At 40.9% G+C, this 26,348-nt stretch overlaps 2 protein-coding genes across 8 annotated transcripts in view; one reads left to right on the top strand and one right to left on the bottom strand.

Annotated features, from left to right (window-relative positions):
- astn1 (astrotactin 1) overlaps positions 1-26,348 on the bottom strand; it is a 485,289-nt gene that overhangs the window by 105,874 nt on the left and 353,067 nt on the right. The gene's annotated exons all lie outside the window — the stretch shown is intronic.
- LOC147309135 (E3 SUMO-protein ligase ZBED1-like) lies at positions 3,812-5,963 on the top strand. Its single transcript, XM_086271516.1, has 3 exons — positions 3,812-4,608; positions 4,785-5,037; positions 5,215-5,963. The coding sequence occupies exons 1-3, from the start codon at positions 3,812-3,814 to the stop codon at positions 5,629-5,631; spliced, it is 1,467 nt and encodes a 488-aa protein (XP_086127642.1). The 3' UTR covers positions 5,632-5,963.

The following is a 26,348-nucleotide window of genomic DNA, read 5'->3' as shown; positions in this document are numbered from 1 at the left end:
TGGCTGCATTTCTGATCAGCGCTCTCCTTGTTCGGCCTGTGAGTTTAGGTGGACGGCCTTGTCTTGGTAGGTTTACAGTTGTGCCATACTCCTTCCCTTTCTGAATGATGACTTGAACAGTGCTCCGAGGGATGTTCAAGGCTTGGGAAATCTTTTTGTAGCCTAAGCCTGCTTTAAATGTCTCAATAACTTTATCCCTGACATGTCTGGTGTGTTCTTTGGACTTCATGGTGTTGTTGCTCCCAATATTCTCTTAGACAACCTCTGAGGCCGTCACAGAGCAGCTGTATTTGTACTGACATTAGATTACACACAGGTGCATCTATTTAGTCATTAGCACTCATCAGGCAACGTCTATGGACAACTGACTGCACTCAGACCAAAGGGGGCTGAATAATTACGCACACCCCACTTTGCAGTTATTTATTTGTAACAAATTGTGGAATCATGTATGATTTTCGTTCCACTTCTCACGTGTGCACCACTTTGTGTTGGTCTTTCACGTGGAATTGATTCATGTTTGTGGCTGTAATGTGACAAAATGTGGATAAGTTCAAGGGGGCCGAATACTTTTGCAAGCTACTGTAGATATGACACAGCTTTGTGTATGAGTTTTGAGACACATCCTGGTCGAAGACTTTGTCCAGCTCTGGATTATAAGAAGTGTTGGTGACTACTTTTTTGTTTCTTTTTCAGATAAGCAACAATGTGTAAGCAACAAGAATGACCTGTAATGGTGAACAGTAGCTTTCCAGTTTGAAATCAGTAACATTTCTCCAACCAAAGTTAACAAGCGCAATATTGAGGAAAAAGCTTCACTGCAGTGCTTGTGTTACAGCTGTGGCTACAGAGGGTTGTAAAAAAAGAGTAACAAAAGACGACATGGAATAAAAGCTGAAGAACAAGACAACCTGACCTCATCCTCTGCTGAAACCGAACCAGCTACTCAACTCACAAAATCCCACACGTGCATTTTAAAGTGTAGCAGAAATGACGGAGGAAGTTCGATCTACACATTTTCAACTCACAATACATTTTCAAGCTTAGTGCTATTGACTTACATAGCAGAGTGTATCATTTTAAACAGAGCTACAAGCATTCTAGTAGAAACATCAAAGCAGGATCACATAAAGCAAGTGGTTTTCATTTTTAAAACTTCCATTTGCTCTCAGTCTGGGAAACAAGGTACATCATGCACCGCAAGCCAGAAACAGAAATGATGCCTGCCGCCTCGTGGCATTTCATTTTCTTCCTGATGGCTGTCTCGCATGCCTATAGACACTTTATCTATCAAGTACTATAAGTCAGAGACGAGAGGATGCGGGCAGGCTTTAATGTACATTTCGCTGTCAAGGTGGGATGTGATGGTAAAGACGGTGGGAATAACAAAGCAGGAAGGAAGGTGGAAGACAGTGTAAAGTACTAGGGCAAAAAAAAAATCACTGTAGTGTAGAAATGAGATAAGGAGTATTTTAAAGCAAGAAAAGATTTGAAACAGATGTGTAACGTGCACGTGAGGAAAGACGAAAATGGAAAAGTGGTGGCAAGGTTAATGGGAATCCCAGGCAGGTCTCCAAAACAAAAAAAGAGGGAGGAGGAACAAGTTAATAGGCAGGGGGAGGAGCGTTACGTGGAGTGGAAATGACTGTCTCCCCAAAGCAGGCCAGTGTGTAAGTGTGGTAGACTTAGTTACCCGTGGGCTTCTTTTACTCTCATGCCTCCCCAGAGAAGCAATTAACAAAGAAATTATGGCGGAACAATTCACCCAGAGGCTCTGGGTGTCTCTCATGCCGTTTAAGTGTGCTAATCACTTTTTCCATTGCTGTACAAAGAGAAAGAGAAATGAAAATGAGGGAGAGAGTGAGAGAGATAAGGGGGTGACCAATATGACAGCAACAAAGATAAAGAGCACGATGGAAAGAGCAGGATAACATGTAGACGTTTTGTACATTCCCAAGGCAAATTTAGAGCGATGACATGCAGCCAGATTAGCACTTTATTGTGATCTAAATAGTTAAATAGTGGCTCATGTCTGTGGAGGACAGAGGCTTGTTAACAGCTGAACTGCTGGTTAGCATACCTCAGATGACACAAATCGATTAGTTAAATTACAGGCAGGCCTGGGCAACCTCTAAAATTTCGACAAACTTATGGTTACTGCGTTTGGCACTAAAAATCTCAGAAACACACCTTGATATGTTTCTCTGGTAATAATGTGAGGACTCCTTCAGTACATACATTCAATAATCTTCATTCATTCAGTATCTAATGTCTAGGTAAAATAATGGTTTCTATATGTGGGGTAGAGCTGGGCGATAGAACGATAACGATATGTATCGCGATATAACTTTTACTCGATAGAGAAATTAAGCTATCGCGATAGACCTCGCCGCTCTTGTCCTCTTAAAATAAAAAAAAAAAAATAAAAAAATAAAAAAAAGGTCAGCCAATCCAAATTAAGCAGCGCAGAGCCGAACCAATCACAGCCGCAGCGTCACGTCGCGTGACTTGTTACGTACAGCACAAGTGCCAAGCCGCACGTGTGTTTGTTTGGGAAGCAGCCAGCGGGTAATGGAGGAAATGAGTGTGCCGACTAGAAAAATCAACCGAGCGTGACCGAAGAGAAAACAGATGATGGTTCCAACGCCGGAGAGATTGTCGAACGGAAGAGCCATAGAAGTTCCGTAGTTTGAAGGTATTTCGGCTATTTCAAGTCTGACAAAAAACAGAGTAGCGTGCACTGTAAATTGTGCCGAAAGCAAGTCTGGAAATACAATAAACTGGTGCATGCGTCACACTGTGCGCCACGTTATTGTTTCGGTGAAATGAATTTCTACAATACTGTTACTGTTAATTCTACTCTCTGCAGTGTTTAAATGCTTACATATACACACAGTTACTGTCCGTCCACACATACGACTCTGATCTGCTTCTATGCCCCAGCTTTGTTTACTTTTTCCCACCGAGGCTTTCTTTGCAAGCTCCTTTGACTTTATTTGATATTGACAAAAGTTAGTCAGTTTTGTCTGTTCTTCTGTAAAACAAACTAAGATTTATTTTTAGAATTAATATTTTGTTTCTAAGTGGAATTGACAATTTAGTCTGTTTTGTTTGTTCTATTTTGAAACTTAAACGCTTTAGCGGCTGCCTTTTGTGTAGTTTGCAATATTTGCCTTTATTTATCTGAAAAAGTCTCATGTTCCTTAAGTACATCTACCCTGTTGAACTTATTATGGGAAATAAATATTTAAATTAGGGGTGTCAAATTATCGCGTTAATTGCGATTAATTAATTACAATGCTATTTGGCGCGTTATGTTTTTTAATCTCGTTAATCTAATTTTTAATCTCTTGACGTCATTGATTTTGTATGAGAGTTGCTATGTTATAAAATCCGTTTTTATGTGCTGGGCTCCTTGTGCTTGACTTGTTGGGGGTGGAGTCACGTCGTGAGGTCAAGGTGAGAAGTGGTGATTAGCTTACAGTGTGGATATGGAGGCGCATCTGAGAGTTGTTGGCCCAATGAACGGGAAATTTGTATTTCATAAACGCCCCGACGGCACCATTGACAAAGGTAAAGTGGTCTGCCTAGATGTAAGAAGGAGTTTGCTTACCACCGAAGCAGCTCAAGTTTGGCCTATCACCTCAACGCAAAGCACCCAGCCGCGAGTGCAGCAACAGCTAGCAGTGAAGACGTTAGCAATATAGCAAGCCAGAGCAAAGCTTTTCGCCAAACAAAACTAGAGAATACCCCTCGTATGAGCAAGTCTGCGACCGACAGGCTGACTAATGTTATTGCCAAGTGGATAGCGATGAACTGTAGGCCGATAAATATAGTAGAGGACGAAGGATTGACAGAGGTGTTGCAAATTGCGTCCAATGACCCGTCATACAAGCCGCCGTGCAGGACTACAGTAACGACCAAAATCAGCAAAATGTACGACGGCGAAAAGAAAAACAAACTTGAGATTTTGGCGGAGGATTCTCCCAACTGTGTTGCTATAACCGGAGATCACTGGACCTCAGCTGGCAACCACAGCTATTTTGGGGTGACTGGACACTTTATTGATAGTGAGTGGAACCTCAACTCATTTGCACTGACCGTCATGAGAACAGAAACCAGGCACTTTGCTGATAAATGCGCCGAACAGTTCCTCAAGGTAGCAAATGACTGGGGTATTGAAAACAAGATATCCACCATTGGCACAGACAGCGCAGCAAACATGCTGGCTGCTATGAGAGCACTTCCATATGAGCACATCGCCTGCAATGCTCACATTCTCCAGAGGACCATCACGGTATGTCTCGATAGCAGTGGTTTTGTCGGTGTACTGGCAAAGTGCCGCAAGATTGTTGGTCATTTTAAACAAAGCCCTGCGAGTACCACAGAACTTAACCAACAACAAGTAGCACTCGGAAAGAAGAGCGATCAACTTATACAGGATGTACCCACCAGGTGGAACTCGACTCTCGCAATGGTCTCACGCCTCCTATGTAACCGAGAGGCTGTCCAGGCTACGTTGGACCAACAGAACCACAGGTTGGTCTTGCCAATCGAAGCTGAGTGGGCGAAACTGCAGAGGCTGGAGCTCCTGCTTGAACCATGCAAGTAAGTTCAAATAAACACCTTCCCATTTTAATTATATAAACTACTGTTACATGTGTAAAATCAAAATTAATGAACATAACAAGGAACTTTTAAGGACAATTAAATTGGAAATCAGTTACACTTTGATTTAAATGAATCCAGCTAGGTTTATTTAGCAAACCTCTCCACCTCTGCAGGTATGTGACAGAGCTGCTGGGTGGTGAGGCCTACGTCTCTTGCTCTGTAGTGCTGCCTGCTTTTCGCCATCTGTACCGTGTCATGGACATTACTGATGATGATCCTGCCTACGTGGTGAAGTTCAAGAATGCCTTCCAGAAGGATCTGGCAGCACGACGAGCTAATGGCAACGAGATATGGTTCGAGGTGGCCACAGCATTGGATCCACGGTTTAAGGATTTGAAATGTCTTCCAAGAGAAAAGAGGGAACAGGTAGGACAATAAGGTTAAGCTGGACTAATGAGTCCAATTCATTATCAAATCAAACTTTTATTTATTATATGGAACACAAAGTTCTTTACAAGATTAAATAAAATAAAAAAAAAGCACTTAGTTTTAATCACATTCATTCATTCATTCATTCATTCATTCATTCATTCATTCATTCAGGTGTGGACCATTCTGGAGAATATGCTCCAGGCAGCAGAGCCCAGAAGAGCAGATAGTCTCCAGCCCTCCACAGAGGATGATGGACCAGCTCAGAAGAAGAGGAGGAGCGAACTCCTTCTGGGGTCTGACTCTGACTCAGAAGATGGAATTGAGTCTGGAGAGCTGCAGCGCTACAGAGCAGAACCCAGCATCAGTATTGATGACTGTCCCCTGCAGTGGTGGTATGCTCACTCAGGAGTCTATGAAAAGCTGTCAGTCCTAGCACAAAAGTACCTGGCCTCCCCAGCTACCTCTGTACCCTGTGAGAGACTCTTTAGCCTTGCAGGCCACATAGTGCAAAAGAAAAGGGCAGCCTTGCTTCCAGAAAATGTTACCAGGCTGGTGTGTCTTAGCGACTGGCTGAGGAAGAAGAAATGAGACACATGTGGTCAGCATAGCTGCTGTGTCATTTGTAGCCTACTAGAATAGATTGCTTGATGTTCAGCACTTTTTTTTGTGATGGAAGAATACTTTGATGTGCTAACTTGCAGCACTGCAATGTCAGTTTTATTTTTCATTATCTGAAGCAGAGGAATTTCAGTGCTGTATTGCTCAGAAAAGAGCAACTCTGATGTGCTAACTTGCAGCACTTAATTTATTTGATTTTATTTGTATTTATTTTTCCACTTATTTTACAAAAGAATACAACAGTATGTAAATGGTTGCATCTGTTTAACGTTTGTTAAACAATAAATGACTTTATAAAGTCACTTTCTTTGTTATATCAGTCTTTTGGTCTGCCACAATAAGTTGAGGGCTTTCCTCAGCTATTTTTAGGTGAGATTAAAAAAGAGATTAATTAGATCAATTAATTAAAAATCATAATTAATTAATCTCTATTTTTTTTTTATCTCTTGACAGCACTAATTTAAATAAAAACAAGCTGCTGATTATTTCACATTTTACTTGTGAGCAACGGCACATTTAAATCTTACAAATATAGGTATTTGGCTCATATCGTGATAGATATCGTTATCGCCTGAAATGAAAAAAACATATCGTGATATGAAAAAATCTCATATCGCCCAGCTCTAATGTGGGGTCAAAGTAGTGTTTTGTGGGGCCTGTTTCTATGCTAAAAGTGAGTTGTGCATTCATTACTTCTGCATGACTGCAATTAATTTTGGTCAGGTTGTTCTGAAAGTCCCCTGAAAAACCTTGAGATGGTCCAAAACACTGATTGCTAGCAAGGACTGTGAAGAAAAGTCATTTTTTTTTGTAATTGGCTTCTCTTCTTTGGGTCACTATAAAATCAGGAAAGGAATTTAATTTTTTTTGTGCTCGCTAAAGACCTTTTGGTGTCATGCTGACCCAATAGTGCAAGCCATTAAGTCACTGTTTTTTTGCTCTCTAATATTATAGGGTTTATATATATTATAGGGTTAATATTATAGGCTTTATGTTGCAGTACAAAGCACTTTGAGGTTACTGTTGTTATGAATTTTAACTGTAATTCAGTCTTGACTGCCAGTTTAATGGGAATCAAACTGCCAACCCGGGAACAGGTTGGTGACAAACTGCATCAACATCTACTGTAAGCCACGACTGACCACCAAATCACATTTGACTTACTGGGTAGTACTTCTCCAAATGGCATTTTGGGATTACAGATAATTTCAGTTTAACAAGTAGCTGAGCTGTAAAATGCAACGTGTGTGATAATCAAGAAAATAAACCAGGAAAGATTTTGTTTGTACATACATTCAAAGCCAAATAATTTTTATATGAAAAACATGTAAAATTGCTGCCTAAATGAAAATCTTAATCAACTATGTACGATTAAGACTTATGTACTGCTCTCTTTTAACAGCTACAGTAGCTACTAGTTAAAAGAATAGTGAACTGGTTTGGATAAATTCACCCGGTTGGCTCTGTCTTCTTTAACGAGGAATGCTTCCGTTGATCTAATACTGCTAATATCTGCGGAGTGACCTCTGCTTCTTCAAACAATCTGGATTAACTTTTACCCCACCTTGAAAAATGCACTGACAAATAAAAGACACACTTGTGCTGTAAATTAAACCGAATGTGCCTCACAACCACAGTACTGGGCAGAGATATTTCTGCAGTGCACAACATTGGCAGAAATACCTCAAACTGCTGCTATCCCACTTTACACTTGACTATATAACCCGAGGTAGCAGCCTCCACCTGTCCTACCCACCAAAACCTCCTCTAGACCGAATGTCTGCATTGTAATTAAACCGAATCAAACTGAGCACATCTAACATTTACACTAAACGGGTCTCTATAAATAAAATGGATCTCTTCTAATTTAAGCACTCGGGCATGAAAGGCTTCTCAGCGGCGCCTGAACTCTTTTCCACCTTGCTAGAAGGAAAAAACAAATTAGCCAACTTAGATTAAAGCATGCCTGCTGTGCACGACTGGTAGCTATTTTGAGGTCGGATTTTTGTCTCAGATCTCAACTTGGAGATGGCCCCTCTCAAAGAAGTCATGTACTTTTTGCTTGACTTTTGGTGAATGTTGGTTTTGCTCTTTGTTGTTTAATGTTTTCACAAAGTTTGAGGAGTAGAAAAATGTTTGGGGGATTTCTTCTTCTTGTCTAATTCCAAAAATATCATTATATTGTGTAATTCTGCATCAACATGTAGCTAAGGGTAAGCTGCTATTATCAATCCGCAATATAATTTCAATGTTTTAGCCAAGAAGGGAGGGAATGGAATAAGATCTATTTCTATCTGTTAGTGCTGAGCGCTGGGTGGACATTTCTTTCTGAATACAGCATGCACAAAGAAACAACATGATAATTATCTGTGTGTAGCTGACTTACTTGCAAGTCCCAGTTTGTGACTATGATAAAATCTCAGGTTTTCATTTGTATGAATGTACTGTGTGTGTTTGTTTCCCCAGTGTACCCCCAGGAGACTTGCAGAGTGTGAAATGACTGAATGCAGCCTGGCAGCCAGCACTCCTGAGACACCCGCGAACATGGAGACACAAACAAGTCTGCAGTGACAAAATCATAATTAGTGTTTTTAAGTAAATGTGAAAGACACTATGTGTCTGAAAGTCCACAAAAACACTCAGTTTACATACATATTTGGTACAGTTAGTTAATTGCTAAAACAGTATAAATGAATAAATGAAGAGATTTCTCTCTCTCTCTCTCTCTGTCTTTCTCTCTCAAAAATCTCCCTCTCACAGCCTGGGGGGTGGTGTGTGTGAAATCTTTAAGCTCAAGTCTTCACGTCCTCCACCAGAGACCTGCGAGTTTGAGGGTCCAGTATGTTAGCTGCTCCTAGGACTGCCCTTTCTGCAGAGATCACTGATGTTGCGTCTGGAATCTGTTGGAACTGCTCTTCCAGTTTGAAGGTTACAGCTTCTAATTACTACTGGGACCTATTGCCTCTGGGTACACTTTGGACATCTTCTCTTCCGCATCTGGATCCAGTTGTTCCTTCCGTCTTTGGTACTTCTGTATTTTTAATGTTCCTTCTTTCTGATGTTGCTGTCTGTTGGGATTCCCACATCGATCACAACTGCAGTCTTCTGCTCCTTGCAAAGCAGCACTAAGTGTGGTTGATTGGTCAGCAGCTGGATGTCTGTGGAACTCAAAGTCCCAGAGGACCTTAGCCCTGTTGTTCTCAAGCACCTTTGGTGGTGTCTCCCATCGGGACTTGTTGGCTTGTAGTCCATATGTGGGGCAGATGTTCCTCTGCACTATTCCATCCGTTTGGTTGTTCATTTCAGTATCCATTGTCACAGAGTACATCCTGATGGATTGTCTCTATACAGTCTGCAACTTGGGTCATGTTGGCTGTGGTACAATGCTGCCTCTATGAATCTGGTCCTGGGGGCTGTTATGCTCCCATGATCAGACCCTCTGTGTTCTTTAGTGCTGGAATTTTCTAGCAACTGTTAGGATTTCTTGATGTCAGCTCTTTCTGTCAATGCTACATCCCATGCACTGGTTTGGTTGATAGTTCCTCCTCCTAGTCATCATCACCATCTGTCTGCAGCTGCCTGAGGCATTTTTTGAGCAGCTCATCTCAGTGGGACATCTTCCTGATGTATTCATGGATGCTCTGTGTTTCATCCTGCATTGTGGGACTCTGTCATGCATTAATCCTAACCCAACCTCCTTCCATTGCTCATAGAGCTTCAGGGTGCTGGACCTTGGGTTAAGAGGAGTTTTTGTGTCTTGACACCAGTGACATCCAACTCCTCCTGTGGTCAGCTTATTATTTCAGCTGGGTATTATATTGGATCTTATTCCTACCATTTAGCTGGCTTCTCAGAACCTTTCTTGTCTTCTGTAAGTATCTTCATCTTCGCCATATTTGCTGCTTGCCTGCCAGATATCCAGGTACGTGTAGCTGTCTTGCAGATGTGATATTCAGCTTTCTGGCAACTTTACCCCTGCCGTCTTGATCATCTTTCCCCTCTTTCAACTGTTTGACCACAGATGAGTGCAGTTCTAGGAACAGCTAAGATACAGTGCAAGACCCTAAGCTCCCAGGCCTCTTGTAGAGGACCCAAGCTTGAAGGACAAACAAAGACCACCCGCAGGGCTGAAAAGCAATGACAAAGTGTCTTGAAAATCTGATGGAAGGCTGAGACAAGACGGGCATGTTTTTCTGCTCCTCTAGTTTTGTGTAATGTTAAGATACCCACATAGATTATCATGGATGTTGCATGCTCCCCCCAATACTAAAATAGCACTGTATATGGCAGATTACCTTCCACATTTGGTGCTAATCCCTCTCTGACTACAATCGCTGCTTCATAAATACAGACTAATCCAATAAACGCTAACTGAATGACCACAAATTGAATTTAGAATAATTCGAGTAAAACTGTGTTCTTTTGTGCTACTGGTTAATTTGACAACAAATGCATTGCAGCTACTTTTTTGTATCAAGCAAGATCAAAAACTTTTCTACACTTAGGTCTTTTTTGTGTGCCTATGTTTGTCGTCATGCACATTTAGAAATTAAGATCTAGGAAGCCACGTACTTCATCTTACTTTGTATCTGAAATTAGCCATTGCATTTGATTTATTTTTCTTTATAATCCCCAAACTGGAAAACTACTGAGCTCCCTCAAGGGCACAACACCCTGAAAACCTTTGAGCTCAGTTCCATTGTAAAGGTACAACACTTTTCAAGCTTTAATTCTAGCCTCGGCTAGGGACTCAACAGTTAAATCACAAGTCTCTAAACCACGGTGTCTTTTGATTGAAACGGGTTGTTTCCAAATGAGAGTGGAGAGCAGTTTTCCCTCCATCCATCTTGTCCATCCATCTTCGTTACAAAAGGCTCTCTTGTCTCTCTGGCGTCCCCCACCCTGACACTACTCCACTCCTGAAACCAGCTAGTATTAAGACTGACTCTTCAATCCCAAACAATCGATGCCGTCACTTACCAACCGAGTCACACCACTGATTACGGCGTCCCTCAATTTACACTGCTGGTGGTGAAAGGTGGACGGGTGTGTGTGTGCTGCTACATGAGGTGGACTCCCTGCTGGGCTGGTGTGCGTACAATAAGACTCTGCTGCCTTCAGGTGTAGATGTTTGCGAGGAAATAGCTTCATTGCTTATAGTAGATGCAATGAATGTTTTTTTCTAAATCATTTTATCCTTAGATGACTTGGAAAATAACACTGCCAGGAGGGCTCTGCAGTCTGCTTTTTCACAAAGCAGCTGACACCGTGTGAGCAGATGTTGCATCGCGGCGACAGAAAGCATCAGTCTCCCGCTTGCTCGTAATTATGAATACACGAGCTTTTATGCTTGCAAACTCAAGAGTCACACCATTTGAATATGTGTATCTACCTTATGACATCACTCTGCATTGAATTCCAGAAAATTATACTTCCTGCAGAGTCTCCAGGTCACACACACTTGGACCATTACCTGCTGCAGCTGAAAGAAAATCAAACTAAATTTTCCTGAAAATAACATTTTCTTATTACTGCACTTTAAAAAGAGAAAAAAGGGAGTTCTTTCTATCTATCTATCTATCTATCTATCTATCTATCTATCTATCTATCTATCTATCTATCTATCTATCTATCTATCTATCTATCTACTTCACCACATGCTCTCTTATTGTCTGTGCCCTTCATCAGCCGTCTTAATGAGTTCCATTGGAACTCATTTGAGTCTGTGATTAGATTCTTGCTAATAAATTATGTGTGTTCTCAGCAGGTTGCTATCTCTGTGTCGGCTACCACTCAGTGTGTGTCTTCATGTGTAAATGTGTGTGTTGGAATGGGATGGGACGGAACAGAATCAAAACCTAGTGAATACTAATTTTCACTGTCTTCTAATCATTTCATGTAAATTGCACATTTTTGAGTGTGTGTGTGTGTGTGTGTGTGTGTGTGTGTGTGTGTGTGTGTGTGTGTGTGTGTGTGTGTGTGATGTCTGACAGCTACCAGATAACAGATACAGGACATCTTGTGTCCTCCTGATGCATAAAATGTTAATAATCGTAATCTAATAATGATTAAAAATGCAGACCACCTATTAACTACTAACGAACCAATGAAGGCCAAATGTAGTAAAGGCCTAATGGATTCTTTTCTGTTGGCAGCTCATACTAATTTTAATGGCAAGGTGAAATTTCATCCCCCATACGCGAAGGCTAAAGGGTTGGCATTATGCAAATCTTTTTATTACTGTATAAACCCATCAGGTAACCAATAGTTTAACATCAAATAAGTTTTACAGTCTGTCTGAAGTATTGTGGAGAGCCAGAAGTCTGGTTGTGGCTCAGAAACTTCACCCTCTTCCATCCACTGCACCGACACAGCAAAATGAGGTGTTGCACAAATGTGGGGCAAGCTGCTCGCTGACTGAATCACTGCTCTTTTCATCTGGCTTATTTTGGCGATTTCTGTTTAGTCATATTAGAGAAGAAGTAGCCAACCTGATGAAATATTTATGTCTGAATGCTTCCAGTTTACTGGACAAAAGTTATTTTTTGCTTGTATTGTTTGCTGTAACTTGTATTTCTCTGTGTACAGAAGTGAGTAGACCTGTTTGCATTTTAATTGCTCTAATTATTTTTTTTCTTCTAAAAAAATATGATTAGGAGATTTCACAAAGATGACAAAACAAAATACCCTCCTTGCTAGCAGATGACAGCAGTCGGCCCTGTGCATAGTTTACATGGAAGAAGGCGATTTGTCATTGACCATACCATAGCCAAGGGACCAGGAGGTCACTGATTCAGGAGGTAAAGACTGAGCCACAGTACCACTAAAGACTCTACAGAGAGTAATAGTTACAGAGAGTAATAGTTACAAAGAGTAATAGTTACAAAGAGTAATAGTTAATGCATAATCTTTGTGAAGAAAACTGAAGCGAGCGGTAGGAGTGTAATGACATGAGGCCGGAGAAGTGCATAGATGTTGTAGAGATGACACTGATATGATTGATATTGATATCACCATGCATGCATGTGGATATACCAAAAATACTGGCTGACAAAATAAATTCCGATTTCTAGAAGTTTTGAGGTAGAGGAATGTTCCAGCATGATAATGATCCAAAAGCACACTGCAAAATATCCCACAAGACTTGAAACCTGTGTATGACCCTCCCAAGTTTCAGCAAGATTTAAATCCAGTAGGTAAGTCGAGCCACACAAACCCAGGATTAGAAGATTGCTTGAAACATAGCTTAAAATGGAATATGTCCAACTATGAAGGAATTCACAAGCAAGCAATCTTACTTCTTCTCCTTCTTCTCTTAAAAAAATGTCATCATGCTGAGGAAATGCATACGAGTGCAGAAATGCAGCACTGGGACCAGGATGCTCAAGGCTGGGACCCGTTTTCATTGAAACATCAAAGAAACATTAAAGAAAGACAGACTCACACTCACACACTCACAGAGAGGGAGTGAGAGAGAGTATCCTACAGAAGCTGCTGAATTCCATCATGCCTGACTCAACTTGTGAGTACTTAGCATACACTACCCCCCAAACCTAAAGACATGACGGCGCTACGTGCTCTGCAGTTCTGGCCGTTTGAAGAAGAGATTTAAAAAGTCCACTACAAAATAGTCAGTGATCAAAGGACGTAAAAGAAAGCTATGGAGCAAATACAGTGTTTCTGTATAAGCCTGGACACAGAAGTGGACAATAGCACCACTATAAAATGCACTGAGGTGTGGAGATGTAGCTACAGGTCAGTGGAAGAAAGAAATGGCTTACTGGACTCCAAGATACTGCACAGCAGTTTGTCTTCCTTTCAGTCGAGATGCCTCTGAGGTAGAACTAGCACAATGCTGCAAAGTATTCAGCTCTGATGCTTGCTCATACAGCATTTGTATGGCCCACAAACACTGCTGCTACCACAGTGGAGTACCAAGAAGGGAGGATTTTTTTGTGTCTGCAGCAGTAACACTGAATGCTTCTAGACCGAGGTCAGGCCCGGCGTATCCTGTGGCCCGTGATTTCCTGATGTTTTTCTGTGTTGGTGATAATTCAAAGTATTAAATTAAATGTTAAAGTTGAGTTATACTACACTTTTAAAAAGTTGTTTCTTATACTTCTAAACCAAAGCACATTAATATAAATAGGGTGGACAAACTTTTTAAAAATCACTAAAATGGAGCCAATTTAACAGCCTCCAAATCGATCACGTTAACATCTCTCTGAGGCAATTTAAAACAAACTGAAAACTACAACAGTCCAAATTTGCACTGTTGTACTGTTGTTGGATGTCTTTGAGCTTCGTATATATAAATTGACAAATTAGTTCATTTTACAAACCTTCTTGGAAGCAAAGCTATAAAGTTTTATTTTGTTGGCACAACTACAGTTAGATGTTTCTATCTTGCAGTGTTTATATTTGACAGTGTGAATGTGCGCAACGACAGAGCTGTGGATGACAAAAGCAGCCTTGAGTCAGAAAGCTGGAGGCAGGGAGAGGAACACAGAATGTGTGTCAGTGGAGACATGACATGATCTGGGGAAGTTTGGTGGGTTCCAAAGTGGCTTGCAGATGCACAACAATTGTTTGCACTGTAGGGACTGTATTTGGGCTTGACTTCATAGCCTGCTTTATTTTAATTGAAAATTGTTCAGTGTAATATTATGTTGAGATGAACTTTCTCACAAGTAGCTCCTTTCATCCTGAGCCCGTCTCTTGGACAGTCTCAGGTCACCTTTTGCTTTGCGCCCATTTGCATTTCTTTATCAGTACTGAATTAGAAAGAAGGCAGTAGATGCACTCACCTTGAGTCCATATAAAAGATTTGGTGGGTGATCCCGATCACCAGTACTGACAGAATAAAGTTGACCAGTAAGCACTGTCTAAGATTCTTTATTTAATAACGACATTGGGCTAGAGCTACAGGGTTAGAGCTGAGTAAAGGGATTTGCTGAAAGTAAAAAGAATAAAAAGAACTTACACTGTTTATTTGCCCACGTTCTTATCTGCACGCTTCCAAAATTCTAAAGTATCCCTGGTGGTGATACGCATACTCCTATGCACATCTGCACATCACCATTATCAATATTTAATACCTACAGGGACCGCTCCACGGTTGGTGTGGAAGTTCAAAATGTGTGCCCTGCAGGGCCTGAGACAGCATGAGTAACTATTCAGGAGAGCTTCTTATTTATTTATTCAATAAGATGAGAATTTTTATTTAGTTTTGATCAGTTTGCATTAGTTTCTTCCCAGCAAGTGACACAAAAAAATGAAAGATAATGCTGGCTCCAATATGAAATGTAAGCCTTTCTCATATCAGTGGTGTCACTGCAACACAATGTGGCCTAATCTCTGGAGCCACCCAGAAGCTCCAGATATAATTTCTGAACCACAATAGCGGTCCTGATACTGACAACAGTACATTGGTAGATGGTATATTATTCTTCAATGAAACACCTTCTGCAGTATGATTATCTCCTCTGTATTGTGTTTGTTCACAAAACCACTGCAATGAACAGGTGTTTCTTTGTGGAGGTTTTTTTTTCATTAGCTTGATTCAACACAATACAGAGACGTTAGAATAAAAACTCTGCTTTTACACTGAAGAGTCCGACTGAGGCCACTTATAATCCCAGTTAATCATAAAAGTGTTTCCTACAATGCATCTGTCAATCTGCTTCTCCTACAGCGTTTCAGGAATTGTTGTGGCGAGGATATCGTAAAGACCCCCCAAACAAGTTTTTCAAAACTCTGCGCACTAGAAAAAAGAACCTGTACAGGTAACAAACACAAACAGAGCCATTAGAAAAGTATTCAAGTACAAAATGAAATGACATCACAAGTGATGGGTTCCACGTATTATTGGCAGAATGTACTTAAAGTGTCAGAAAACAGATGATCCCACTAAGTATTGCAGTATATAGGGATTTAATCTTAATCCATTATAATAATAGTTCATAATGAATAAAAATGCAATTTATTACAATAATAAATCCAATTTTACTATCAGAGATGTTGTAGTCGCTGTAGGGCATCCCTTGTATCATCACTTGACAACAGAAACCTTTTCTGAGGATTTGAATTAAGAGGTTGAGAAAATTTATTTGGTGCTTTATTTTTCATTGTTACTAGCTGTCCCCTGTGTTAGTGCTGTAACTAGCTTTGGTGATGTTCTCATCCTAGTTTTATTGCTTGAACCACATGAAAACAGTTTTTATAAAAACCAGTGTGGCCCATTTGTGTATTGTCATACAAAACACAGACCTATATAATTATATTGTGTTCAGTATAATATATATCTATCTGTATATGCATTCACATGCCTGTGAAGGTTCTCTGTCATCCAGGTTATAGTAATCTAAGGCAGTGTTTCCCAACCTTTAGGAGTCATGGCACATATTCCACATTAGAAAAACCACACGGCACACCACCAAACAAAAATGTCACAGAAAAAATTTTGATCATTATAGCGGAATTGGCTCAGTTTGTCTCCAGTATACCTTTTTTTGCTTTATTGTGACCACTACTCGTGCTAGGGCCTTCATCTGGGTCACAATTTGCTCCGGGACTCAGGTCAGATTGACTACTTTTTCTTTTCAAATATTTATCTGTTGCTACAATGCGCTGCATTGTCTCATAGCATGACTATTGACTATGTGCACATTAGCATATGCTACTTCCGGTGCGGAAACTCCTGTGGGGAGCTTTGTTTCCGGTGTCTTATTCGCACCTGGTTTACGGTCCAAAACAAGTTAAGCAAATGAATCAAGCGGCGATTTACATTTCTATAGATGTCTCGGGCATTTACCCAATATATCTGTAAATGATGTTCATCGACTTGTTTATATTTTTTCCTGCGCCTCAGAGCAAAAGAGAAAAGGGATTCAAATGTTATATTTCTCAGCTGTCCCTCGTTTATCGCGGGTGTTATGTTCTAAAAATAACCAGGATAGGTGAAATCAAGTAGCCGATTTTATTTTTTGACGGTGCAAAACGTTTGGTGGACATCGTGGACATAAAGCACTGCACTTCAGAGTCACACTGCTAGCGATGGATGCAGCGATTCTGTACTGTACAGGAGAGACGTCACGGAGGAGATCGTCTGCAGCGATCAGGATGCAGGACACAATGTGACGTAAAAAAAAAAAAAAAGCATGCAAACTTGCACTAAAAAATCCGTGAAACAGCGAGGTGAAAGGTGAACCGCGTCATAGCGAGGGACCACTGTAATTTTGAAGGCAAGTCACAACATACCCTTCGTACATACTAATGTATAGAAACCGTTACCAGCAATCATTCATTTTTTGTGTGGCTTTTTTCACGGTTTGTTAATATGCTGTGTAGGTGTGTACTTGACGAGCTGATCTCGACATAACGGGAAACATCTGGCTTGACTTTTCTTCACCTGTAGTTTGAATGCTGAACATTTGCCTGTTTAAATCATAAGACCAGTCACGATACAGAGATGTGCTTCTGAATGTGGACGATGTGTCTTCTGCTGCAGTGATGTAGTTCTGCTTGTGTTGAGTGATGTAAACAACTGATCGATCTAAACGCTTTAAACGTCAAAATTGATCATTAGATTTTTTATGACACAACAGTGGTGAGTGTTCCCACCTCTGCTCTTTGTAACTTAACGCCATCTTTCTGTTTTCGAGTTTTGGACATGATTTTGGAGGATATCTTCGCAGTAGCGATTGACCGCAAAGTAAAGCTACCGGAAATGTACAACCCCACATCCGGTCTCAAACCAGGAAGTTAGCATTTTCTCGTGCACATAGTCAATTATTTAATTTCTTCTTCTTCTTCTTCTGTTTTACAGTTGGCAACCCATTTAATTAGAGCAGGTAGTTATACTGCCCTCTAGTGGAAGAGAATGTATATGTTCTGTTAGCGCTGCACACCTACATGCCACAGCACAGTGGTTAAGAAACATTGATCCAAGGAGCTTGGAAAGAAAAGCGCTTCATCCGAGAAGCTTCTTCAGTTCTAAGAGCAATTGGTGGAGAGTCCCAGATTTTTAAGCCCTGTTGGGAGCGTCTCTAAGAGGGTTATGAACCCACTACTGACCTTCTGCCTAATCACATGAGCCAAGGTGCAAAAACGGCTGTGGGTCACTGTTAGCCAAGGTTTCGGGTGAACCCATTGTGAGACCTTGCCCCACCCTGTCATGTGACTTGCTCAGATCAAATGACCCAAAATGTAAATGGGCGTTAAGGCGTCTGGGATCTCAAAACTGTGATCTTAAAGCTTCTCGGATAAGAGGTGATACGTATCTGCACAAATCCAAAACTTCCTGTCCTCAGTCTGTCCATCATGCATGGGAATGTAAGCCTGAATATCATGAAGCAAGATTCAGTGACAACAAACAACTGATCAACGTATGCGTGAGCATGTGCATTAACACACCAACACACACACACACACACGCACGCACTTACTGACAGTTTCTATGCGAGTTTCAAAATTAGCTGTCACAACCATTAATCATGATGTGGTAATCAGGTCTGTTTGTGTTAGTTTGTGTCTCCCTCTGAGAATCATGCTGTTTCTAACAAATTAATCCCCCCCAACAGAGTGTACGTGTGTAAATAAACCAAATGGCCTATGTTTTGCAAGGTGTTGCTCTGCATGCTTTCTCCACTTTCTCCTGAAATTTGAAAATATGCCAGTATTTTGCTAATGATTACTAATAGCAAGGCAAACAAACAGGGCGCTCTACAGTACTGCCTATTGTTTGCTTCAAATTTCATCACGCATGTTGTTCTTTGTGTCTCAGTGGTGCTGAATAAGAAGAGCTGAGAAACACCCTGAAAAATGCACATTGAAAATCCTCTCTTCACTGAGAAGCATCTGTTATCCTTCCAGCATAACAACGAACACCGATCCTAGATAAGCGTTAGCTGTTTTGTTGTTTAGTTCTGAATTTCATGTACTATGCAGATCTCAGATAGTTGTAAATATCACCTGGTTACCAGACAAAACCATAGTAAACTGAATGCATCTACCAAGGATTGAAGCTGAAGCCACTGTGAATGCACCCAAAAGCACACTGGAACGTGCAACTTTTCTTTAGGTTCTTTAGATCAGCGGTCCCCAACCCCCGGGCCTCGGATTGGTACCGGTCCGTGAGTCGTTTGGTACCGGGCCGCGAGAGTTGAGGCTCAGGTGTGAAATGTCTGGTTTTCAGGGTTTTTATCCGTTTTCAGCGTTATTTTGTTATCGTTTTGATCGTTAACTCGGTTTTCCTGGGTCTTTTCACGTGTGTTATGAATAAATCTTCTTTTTTTCGGTACCGGTACTAGTTTTATTTTGTTGTATTTATCCGCGACATATTAAAGGCCGAGCCATGAAAATATTGTCGGGCATAAACCGGCCTGTAGCGCAAAAAAGGTTGGAGACTGCTGCTTTAGATCTACCAGCATTCCAGTAACCTGTTCAGTGTTGGAATTACAGTTAGGTTTATATCTACCCTTTTATAAGACAGTTTCACCTTCTTGGTGCACAACCATGAAAATCTTCTAACAGAATACTATCAAGTCAAAAACACAGTTGATTTGGCAGCCAGTTCAATTCAATTTTAGTTATATAGCACCACAACAACAGTTGCCTCAAGGCACTTTATATTCCAAGGTTAAGACCCTACAATAATATGGAGAAAACCCCAACAGTCAAACAACCTCCTATGAACAATGGCGGAAGTGGGAAGGAAAAACTCCTTTTTAAAGGGAAGAAACATGTAGCAGAGGAAGGTAATATCTGTTTCTGACACCACGATTCTTTCACATATGGCTCTAATTCTATATTACTCTAAATGTTCTTCGTTATAGACTCAGTCTCTAAATTTTGGACCTCAGTTGCTGGCGGTAGTGCTACTACTAAGGTACTCAGCTGAAAATGTAATTTTGTTGTTCACTCACAAAAACACGACATGGATTCAAATCTTTCAAAGAGTCTATTACAAGAAAGCACACAGTAGAGTCAGAAGTATAACTATAGTATAACTGTTAACATGTATTTCAGTGTACACCTTGTTTAAAAGATCTAAATATCAATACATTAGAAAATGTGCAAAAATAGTTACACAGAATGAAAGACTGACGGTCTGCTATAAAAAATCAACAATGGGACAACCATGATCTTCTTCTAACTCACTGGGTCCCAAACTTTTTTTGCTAGGACTGTAAATCAGTCAGACACCGCTTACAAACTAAAACAAAATAAGAACATTCAGATGTTTGTCTGACACCTGTGCACTCCATGTTTGTTATTCATGGCAGGATTTTATTCAGCACTCCCTCTCTATCTCTTTGTCCTTGTACTACGACTAGCAGTGGATCTGAAGCCACATAGTTTGTGGTGTTTAGCATGATATTACTGCATTTACTCCCCATTTGTAGAATCTCAGATCTCAGATCTGTGCAAGGACGCAGACAGCTACTGGTAGTTCTGTGCTGCTCTGTTATGAACTTGCTGTTGGTTTGTTGGCCACACTAATAATTTTATGCTATGACTGCATTGCATGGTTCATATGCATGGTTCATAGGCTCCATGCAAATAAAAATCTCACCATTTAAAGTTTTTGTTGTCCCAATCATCCACTGACACAAACAGACCACTTGCAGTAAGAATTGTCTTCTCAAAGAGAACAGCTGAGGCACTTTCTGACACAGATAGTGGCACTGGATGAAAAGCCAGGGGAACATCAAAATTATTCTCTGGTGAAAACATGGCCAACATTCATCCCAAGAGACATGCTGCAAGCCTGGCATAAACTCTGAACTTGTGATGACTGGCGCCATTGAGCATAAAGTACTTTTATTTTGGTGTCAGAGAAGAAGCCTGACCAAAAGGTTCAGATTGCTTATTTATCCTTGTTAATAGAGACTCAATCAGGCGCACAAGGTCGGAACAGAAGTGGATTTTTGACATCTGTTCTTATTATGTGTGGGAGGTTCCAGAGGTCATGGAAGTAAACTGCAGTTTAACGGTTCAATGCCGAGCCTGCCGTTATGAGACACATTGTTGAGAATTGAGTTATAATTAGGTAAGACTGACAGTGTCTTTGAGGTAATTAAGCAGAAAAGGCTGATGAAATTCCCTTAGGTAGGCAGGGAGGGAGCAGTGGCAGGAAGGAAGTGCTTTCGAGTCTGGAATTAAAAATGATTATTGGGACCTGATGTGTGAGAACAAAAGATTGAAAGAGGTCACACAGACAGAGTGAGACAAAGCACGCCATTAGGCCTCCAGGATCCTCCCTGTCTTATTTGTCATGCCTATTTGCTCCCATGTTAGTGCTGCTTATGCAACCTCAGAGAAGTGCCACCTTCTTCAGCTCAGATGCTTTATGATGCTATAACAGTTAGCCATGACAATATGCATCCAATTAGCAGGGTTTATGCTATTAGTCAGCCAATCCATTCATCTAATGTGATTCACATCATTGCCAGATGACTTCATAAGGAAGATGATCTGACTGCAGATACACACCGACAAAGACAAGAGGGAGGGGTGTGTGAAGGAGATGATGAAAGCTCATTTAATCAGAGAGCCAATTCCATATGATGAGGGAACCAATGTTTCCTCCTCTCAATGATAATGATTTGAAAGGACAAAGCCATTTAGACTGATAATGCAGAATGTGAAAAGCCGGTTTTAATAGATGAAATATATGATATTGTCAGTTCATGTAAGGATGGACTGCAAAGACTGCCGCAGTGGAGTCTCAAAGCAGTAAAAGCCAGGACACGATCATTTATCTCAGCTTTTGAGGAGCTTTTAGGATTGACAAGCTAAGTAAGCCAGGAGCAGCCTGAGGATTAGGAGCTGGAATTTTGATTAAAAGAATGAACTCTATGATACCTTGTCTGCACTTCAGATAGGATTTTAAAGGAAAGTAGAAAGAGACTGCTCGCTCTGTCAGCAGCCCTTGGATGAATAAAACAAAGTGATATTGTGTGCATCTAGACAATCTTTAGCAATGGGGGCACAAGCTACATGCAAGGGTGGGACTAAAGGGCGCAGAAGGTGATGGTGGTAACCAGCGTTGACTGTAACGTGTTGCAAAGTAACACATCGCTGTAATCACATGACCATTTTTTTAGTAATGCAGTAATGTGACACATTAAGGGTACATCAGTGCTGACATTACAGTTACAATTATGCCGCTACTTGCATTACATGCAAGCTGCTGTTAAACCCCGAAGAAGAAGAAGTAGCTCTGTCCCAGAATTCATAGCGCAGCCCTGCTCAGTTTACAACAATGGCGGTAGCTAGTTAGTTTTAATGTTACTCTTATTATTCTTTCTGGGTCACAAAATAAACGTTTAACATATTTTCAGGTGAGAATGTAGCTGTGTAAACCTCAAATATCGGCTCAGTTTAGCAGGACACCACATATTTTCAAAAGCGCTCCGACGTTTTCAGAGACGTCTGTTACCCACTAGCTCGATAGCTAGCCGGGGGGCTAGGCTCACCAGAGCCGTGAGAACACCGGACTCCCAGCTAATCGTTTTCAAACCCACCGCCGTCTTTCGCTACTCAGGTTAAACATGATATATGAGTCACTTAGATAACTTAAAAATGTTATTGTTTGGCTTTTTTCAGTGTTTTATTTGTTCCTGAGTAAATCGGTTTGTCTGAGATTAAAGTTATAGTTTTTACACAGCTGAATAAACATCAAGCAGACAGCTGATTATCAGAAGTGTGAGATGCTCGAGAATTTTCTCCGGTGTCCTGTTATATTTTAGATAGCAAGGAGTTTATTAAACTTCACCGAAACAATCTGCAAATTTCACTAAAATTTAATAAACTATCATCTTGTCTTTATTGTTAGTCAGCACATACCTGAAACACTTAAAGCTGTAAGCTAATGCTAGTTATATAAGAGCAGATGCAGGACAGCTAAGGGAAAGATTAACTTTAACAGGGAATACAAGCAGTGATGAGTAGTCAGGCTTGCAGCACAGTCGTCTCCATTTCCACCAAGTTTCTACAGTAGAATCACCATGGCGACTGCTTTGAAGTCTCTTTGGGATGGTTTTTAGCTTTGCTTTATGTTGTAGCTTTGTGTTCATGAAATCTAAAAGAAACATCATATGTATGTCCTCATAAGGATAGGGAACTCTATTATGTTAAGTTGTTAACTGATAACTTTGTGACAATGCATACTTTTATGACTTTTAGGACTACGTCAGTCTTTTTACATCGCCGTGGAGAACCTTTGTCCCTCTGCTTCAGTTCTTTGAGTTTCATCACTGGTTTGTGCACAGCTTTCTTAAGGTGTCACGGTGTGTGTTTTTTTCCTGTCTTCCTCCCCTCACCCACAGCCAGTCGTGTTAGATGCCCCCCCCTCCCTGAACCTGATTCGGCTGGAGGTAAAAATGGAGTTCTTCCTTCCCACTGTCATCAAGTGCTTGCTCAATGGCGGTCATGTGATTGCTGGGGTTTTATTTGTATTAGGGTCTTTGCCTTACAGTATAAAGTGACTTGAGGTTACTGTTGTGATTTGGTGCTACATAATAAAATTGAACAAAACTGAAATGAAACAAACTGAAGGTCCCACCATAGCATTTCAATCAGTGGCTTATCTCAGTGCTGAACACACAAGCTTCATCAGAACTGTGGGATATGAAACAAGACTGATTTTTGGAATACAAAAGCATACAAAACAAAACAGTGAAACATAGAGACATTGGACTTTGGCACATGCCATCATCCACGAGAGCTGCACATGCAAAACCACTGCCAAGCAGAAACTAAATGTGCTGAAATGAGCTTGTAGCAGATGGTAACCTTGGCTCCTTAAACAACAGTATCACAATGGACAGAAGACACAGAGATTAGTGGAAAGGAATCATTTAGACATTGAACTTATTATAACTGACACAATCAGTACTGTTACAAGCAGAGGTGATGTTTTTTTACCCAGCAGACTCTTTTGCATCTATTTTGTCAAACCTCTGCTTTTACCTCTGATAGTCACCAGTTTAGTGTTTATAGAACAGTACTCAGCTTCAGCAGTAGCTGCATCCCTGTCGCATCTATCAGCTTATTTTGGGCTAGGTGGGAATTAACTGGAATACTAGTCAGCAAAAAACAGGCATCTTAAGGTCTAAAGGTCATTTCTTCTGATATGAAAGCAAAGAGTATTTAAAGACACTTCCCTATGGGGAGAAATAAAACAGCAGAGTGGCAAATCACTGTGTCAAAAAAGCGAATGTTCCACTTTTGCAATAGCTCTGACCTTTGTTAGCACACTTGTGAATGTGAACATTATTTCACTTCTAAAAGGCGAGACGGGAAGAAGAGAAACAGCCTCTAACAATAGAGCTTCAAAGGAAGACAAATGTCTGAAGATGCAGTGGCATCTCTGAGTAGGTAAAGTCAGCTTTAGTTAAAACAACACCATAAACAGTTTGAATTTTTAATTTGCTTTCAGAAAATAAAAAGAACCCTCTCCGAAACAAACAACAGTGTTTGACATATCAGGTAGAGAAGACGCGAAATGAGAAAGTTCTCTCAGCTGTGGAAGTCCTCGACTAAAGAAAGTGGTGGCCTGAAAATGACTAGATATTTTCATAAAAGAAAAACCCAGTTCTGGGCTGCACACTACCTCAAATATTTAGACATAGAAATGCATATTATATACCTAAAAGTGAAAACATAGCAACCAAAAGGAAGGAAAGAAAAAATGTTTTACAATTACCACTTATATAAACTTTAAATTAACATTTGTTCCCCTTCCTTAAAGTAAATAGTAAGTTTTTTGTAATGCTTCGACATCACAAATATAGTATGCATATGGCAGACTGACATTATGACACAAATGTTTTTGCAACCAAGAAATATGCTAGGGCAGAGGTTTGTGAATAAGCTATTAAAATTACACACACCCTTAGGGGATACTTTAACTTCTTAGTTACTGAAAAACTGTTTTTTTAAAGTACTTTAAAAAAAACTGCTAGAGCTGTTGATTGTGTGTATCTTTGCATGTGATGACTGTCAGCATGCTTTTTAAAGAGTTTGCAGAATACAAACTAGAGACGTTTCTCAGCTGTAGAGATGTGCTGGGAGTGGGGCTGCACAACAAGACTGCGGGGGATCAAAAGCCGAGATAAAGCAGCTTTATTGCAAAAATAATAACACATGGGGTAAAAAAAATAATGCTGCGTTTTTACTGGATTAAAAAAAAAAAGCAGCTATAAACTGTCAGATTTACCACCAACATCAGGTAAGATGAATGGCTTGTTTTGAACCGCTTTCTTTTCTTCATCTGACCACTTAAATACATATTTTGCAAGTGCAATATAAACAATCATTGTTTCTACACATAAATACAAAAAGCAGACAATGTCTGTAGAGACTGGGGACAGGTATGAGCGCTCTGGTTGTTGCCATCTAGTCACGTGCCACAGAATCCCGTTAATTAATGCAAGGACACACCCCGGGGACAGAGCTAAGGAAAAGTACAACAAAACATCCCTGGGCAAGGTGAAAGTAACAAACGCACACATAAACCCATCCACAGAGCTAGGAGACATGCTGTGCGGTTGAGTCAGTAGCAGCCCGTATCTGTTTGACAAGCAGTGTGAAAGCGGCAGTGGAGGAAGCCTGTGGAAGTGTTAAGCAGAGTGGCGCCCTCGGCTCTGCCCGTCGCTCGGTGTCACTCACTCTCCCGGCCCTGTGTCTCCAATGCTTGTCTTTTCCTCTCTGCACGTGTTTCTCTCGCACGCGTCCTTTCCAGAGCCTTCGGGCATCTCTTTTTGCCAGCCATTGGAAGCCATTTTCTGATAAATAGTCACTTGCCCCCACCCCACACCAATGCCCCTCTCCGCACACACCCACCCCCTGCAGCCTGCTGTGTCTGTTTGAATGCTAATCAATTTCTCTGAAATTTCCACTGGCCTACTTATAGTTTCCTTTCCCCTCCCTCGCTCTGCTCCCCTCATCTTATGTTCCCGGCATGTTCGTTCCCTTTCGTCTTCTTATTGTACCTGCTTTGTGACTTTTATTTCGATTGATTGGATTTTGTTTGATTTCCTTCCTTTTAATTTCCTACCCTTTGCTCTGGTCTCCTCTTCTTGTCTTTCCTTCCCTCTTGTTCATCCACTAATGTCTTCCATTCTATTGTATTTTCTCCTCTGTCTCCTCTCTTTTTCTCGGTTTCATGGGCTACAGCTCCTTCCTTGTCCTCTGCTTCTGTTTTACTCTTTCAATTTCACCCCGTCGTCTCATTTCTTGTTCACCACAATCCCCGGCCCTACCCTCCCTTTATCTTCTCTCGTTTCTCCACACCAGTGCATTTGTTTTTTGTGCCGTCTAGTCTTTCCTCTGCTCTGAACTTGCATCCAAAGACAGGTGAAAGAAGATGTAATCTTCCACCTTTCTCACACACTCTCTTTCTTGGCAGTGGCATACAGATGTAATCACTCAGTGGACAGGAGGAGCAGGTGGGCGTAGGGCGAGTGTTCAGAGGTAAGAGCAACTCTGAAAGGTTCTGAGGGAGTTTTGGTGCAATGAAGAAAGGAAGGGAAGTGAGAGGATGTGGCGTTAAAGCCTTCAGTGTGAATCAGCAGTGTGGGATAGTGTTTTCCACACCCTGTGAGTAGGAAGTGCTAGTAGCATCTCATCATCTCTTGCAGCCTCTCAGGGCCCCAAGATGCACCCCCTTGGGAGCAGCA

Source organism: Aulonocara sp. 'chitande type north' Nkhata Bay, linkage group LG18 (genome assembly GCF_057382095.1).
Source record: "Aulonocara sp. 'chitande type north' Nkhata Bay isolate Kocher_YH1m ecotype deep benthic linkage group LG18, A_spYH_male_GT1.1, whole genome shotgun sequence".
Taxonomy (NCBI): domain Eukaryota; kingdom Metazoa; phylum Chordata; class Actinopteri; order Cichliformes; family Cichlidae; genus Aulonocara; species Aulonocara sp. 'chitande type north' Nkhata Bay.
Note: the sequence above shows the minus strand (reverse complement) of the source record. Positions and strands in the feature narration are given on the sequence as shown.

Excerpts from the sequence above, each read along its gene's own strand:
- LOC147309135 (XM_086271516.1), top strand. The coding sequence starts at position 3,812 with ATGAACTGTAGGCCGATAAATATAGTAGAGGACGAAGGATTGACAGAG. Across the intron at positions 4,609-4,784 it reads CTCCTGCTTGAACCATGCAA|GTATGTGACAGAGCTGCTGG; the intron begins GTAAGTTCAAAT and ends CCACCTCTGCAG. Across the intron at positions 5,038-5,214 it reads CAAGAGAAAAGAGGGAACAG|GTGTGGACCATTCTGGAGAA; the intron begins GTAGGACAATAA and ends TCATTCATTCAG.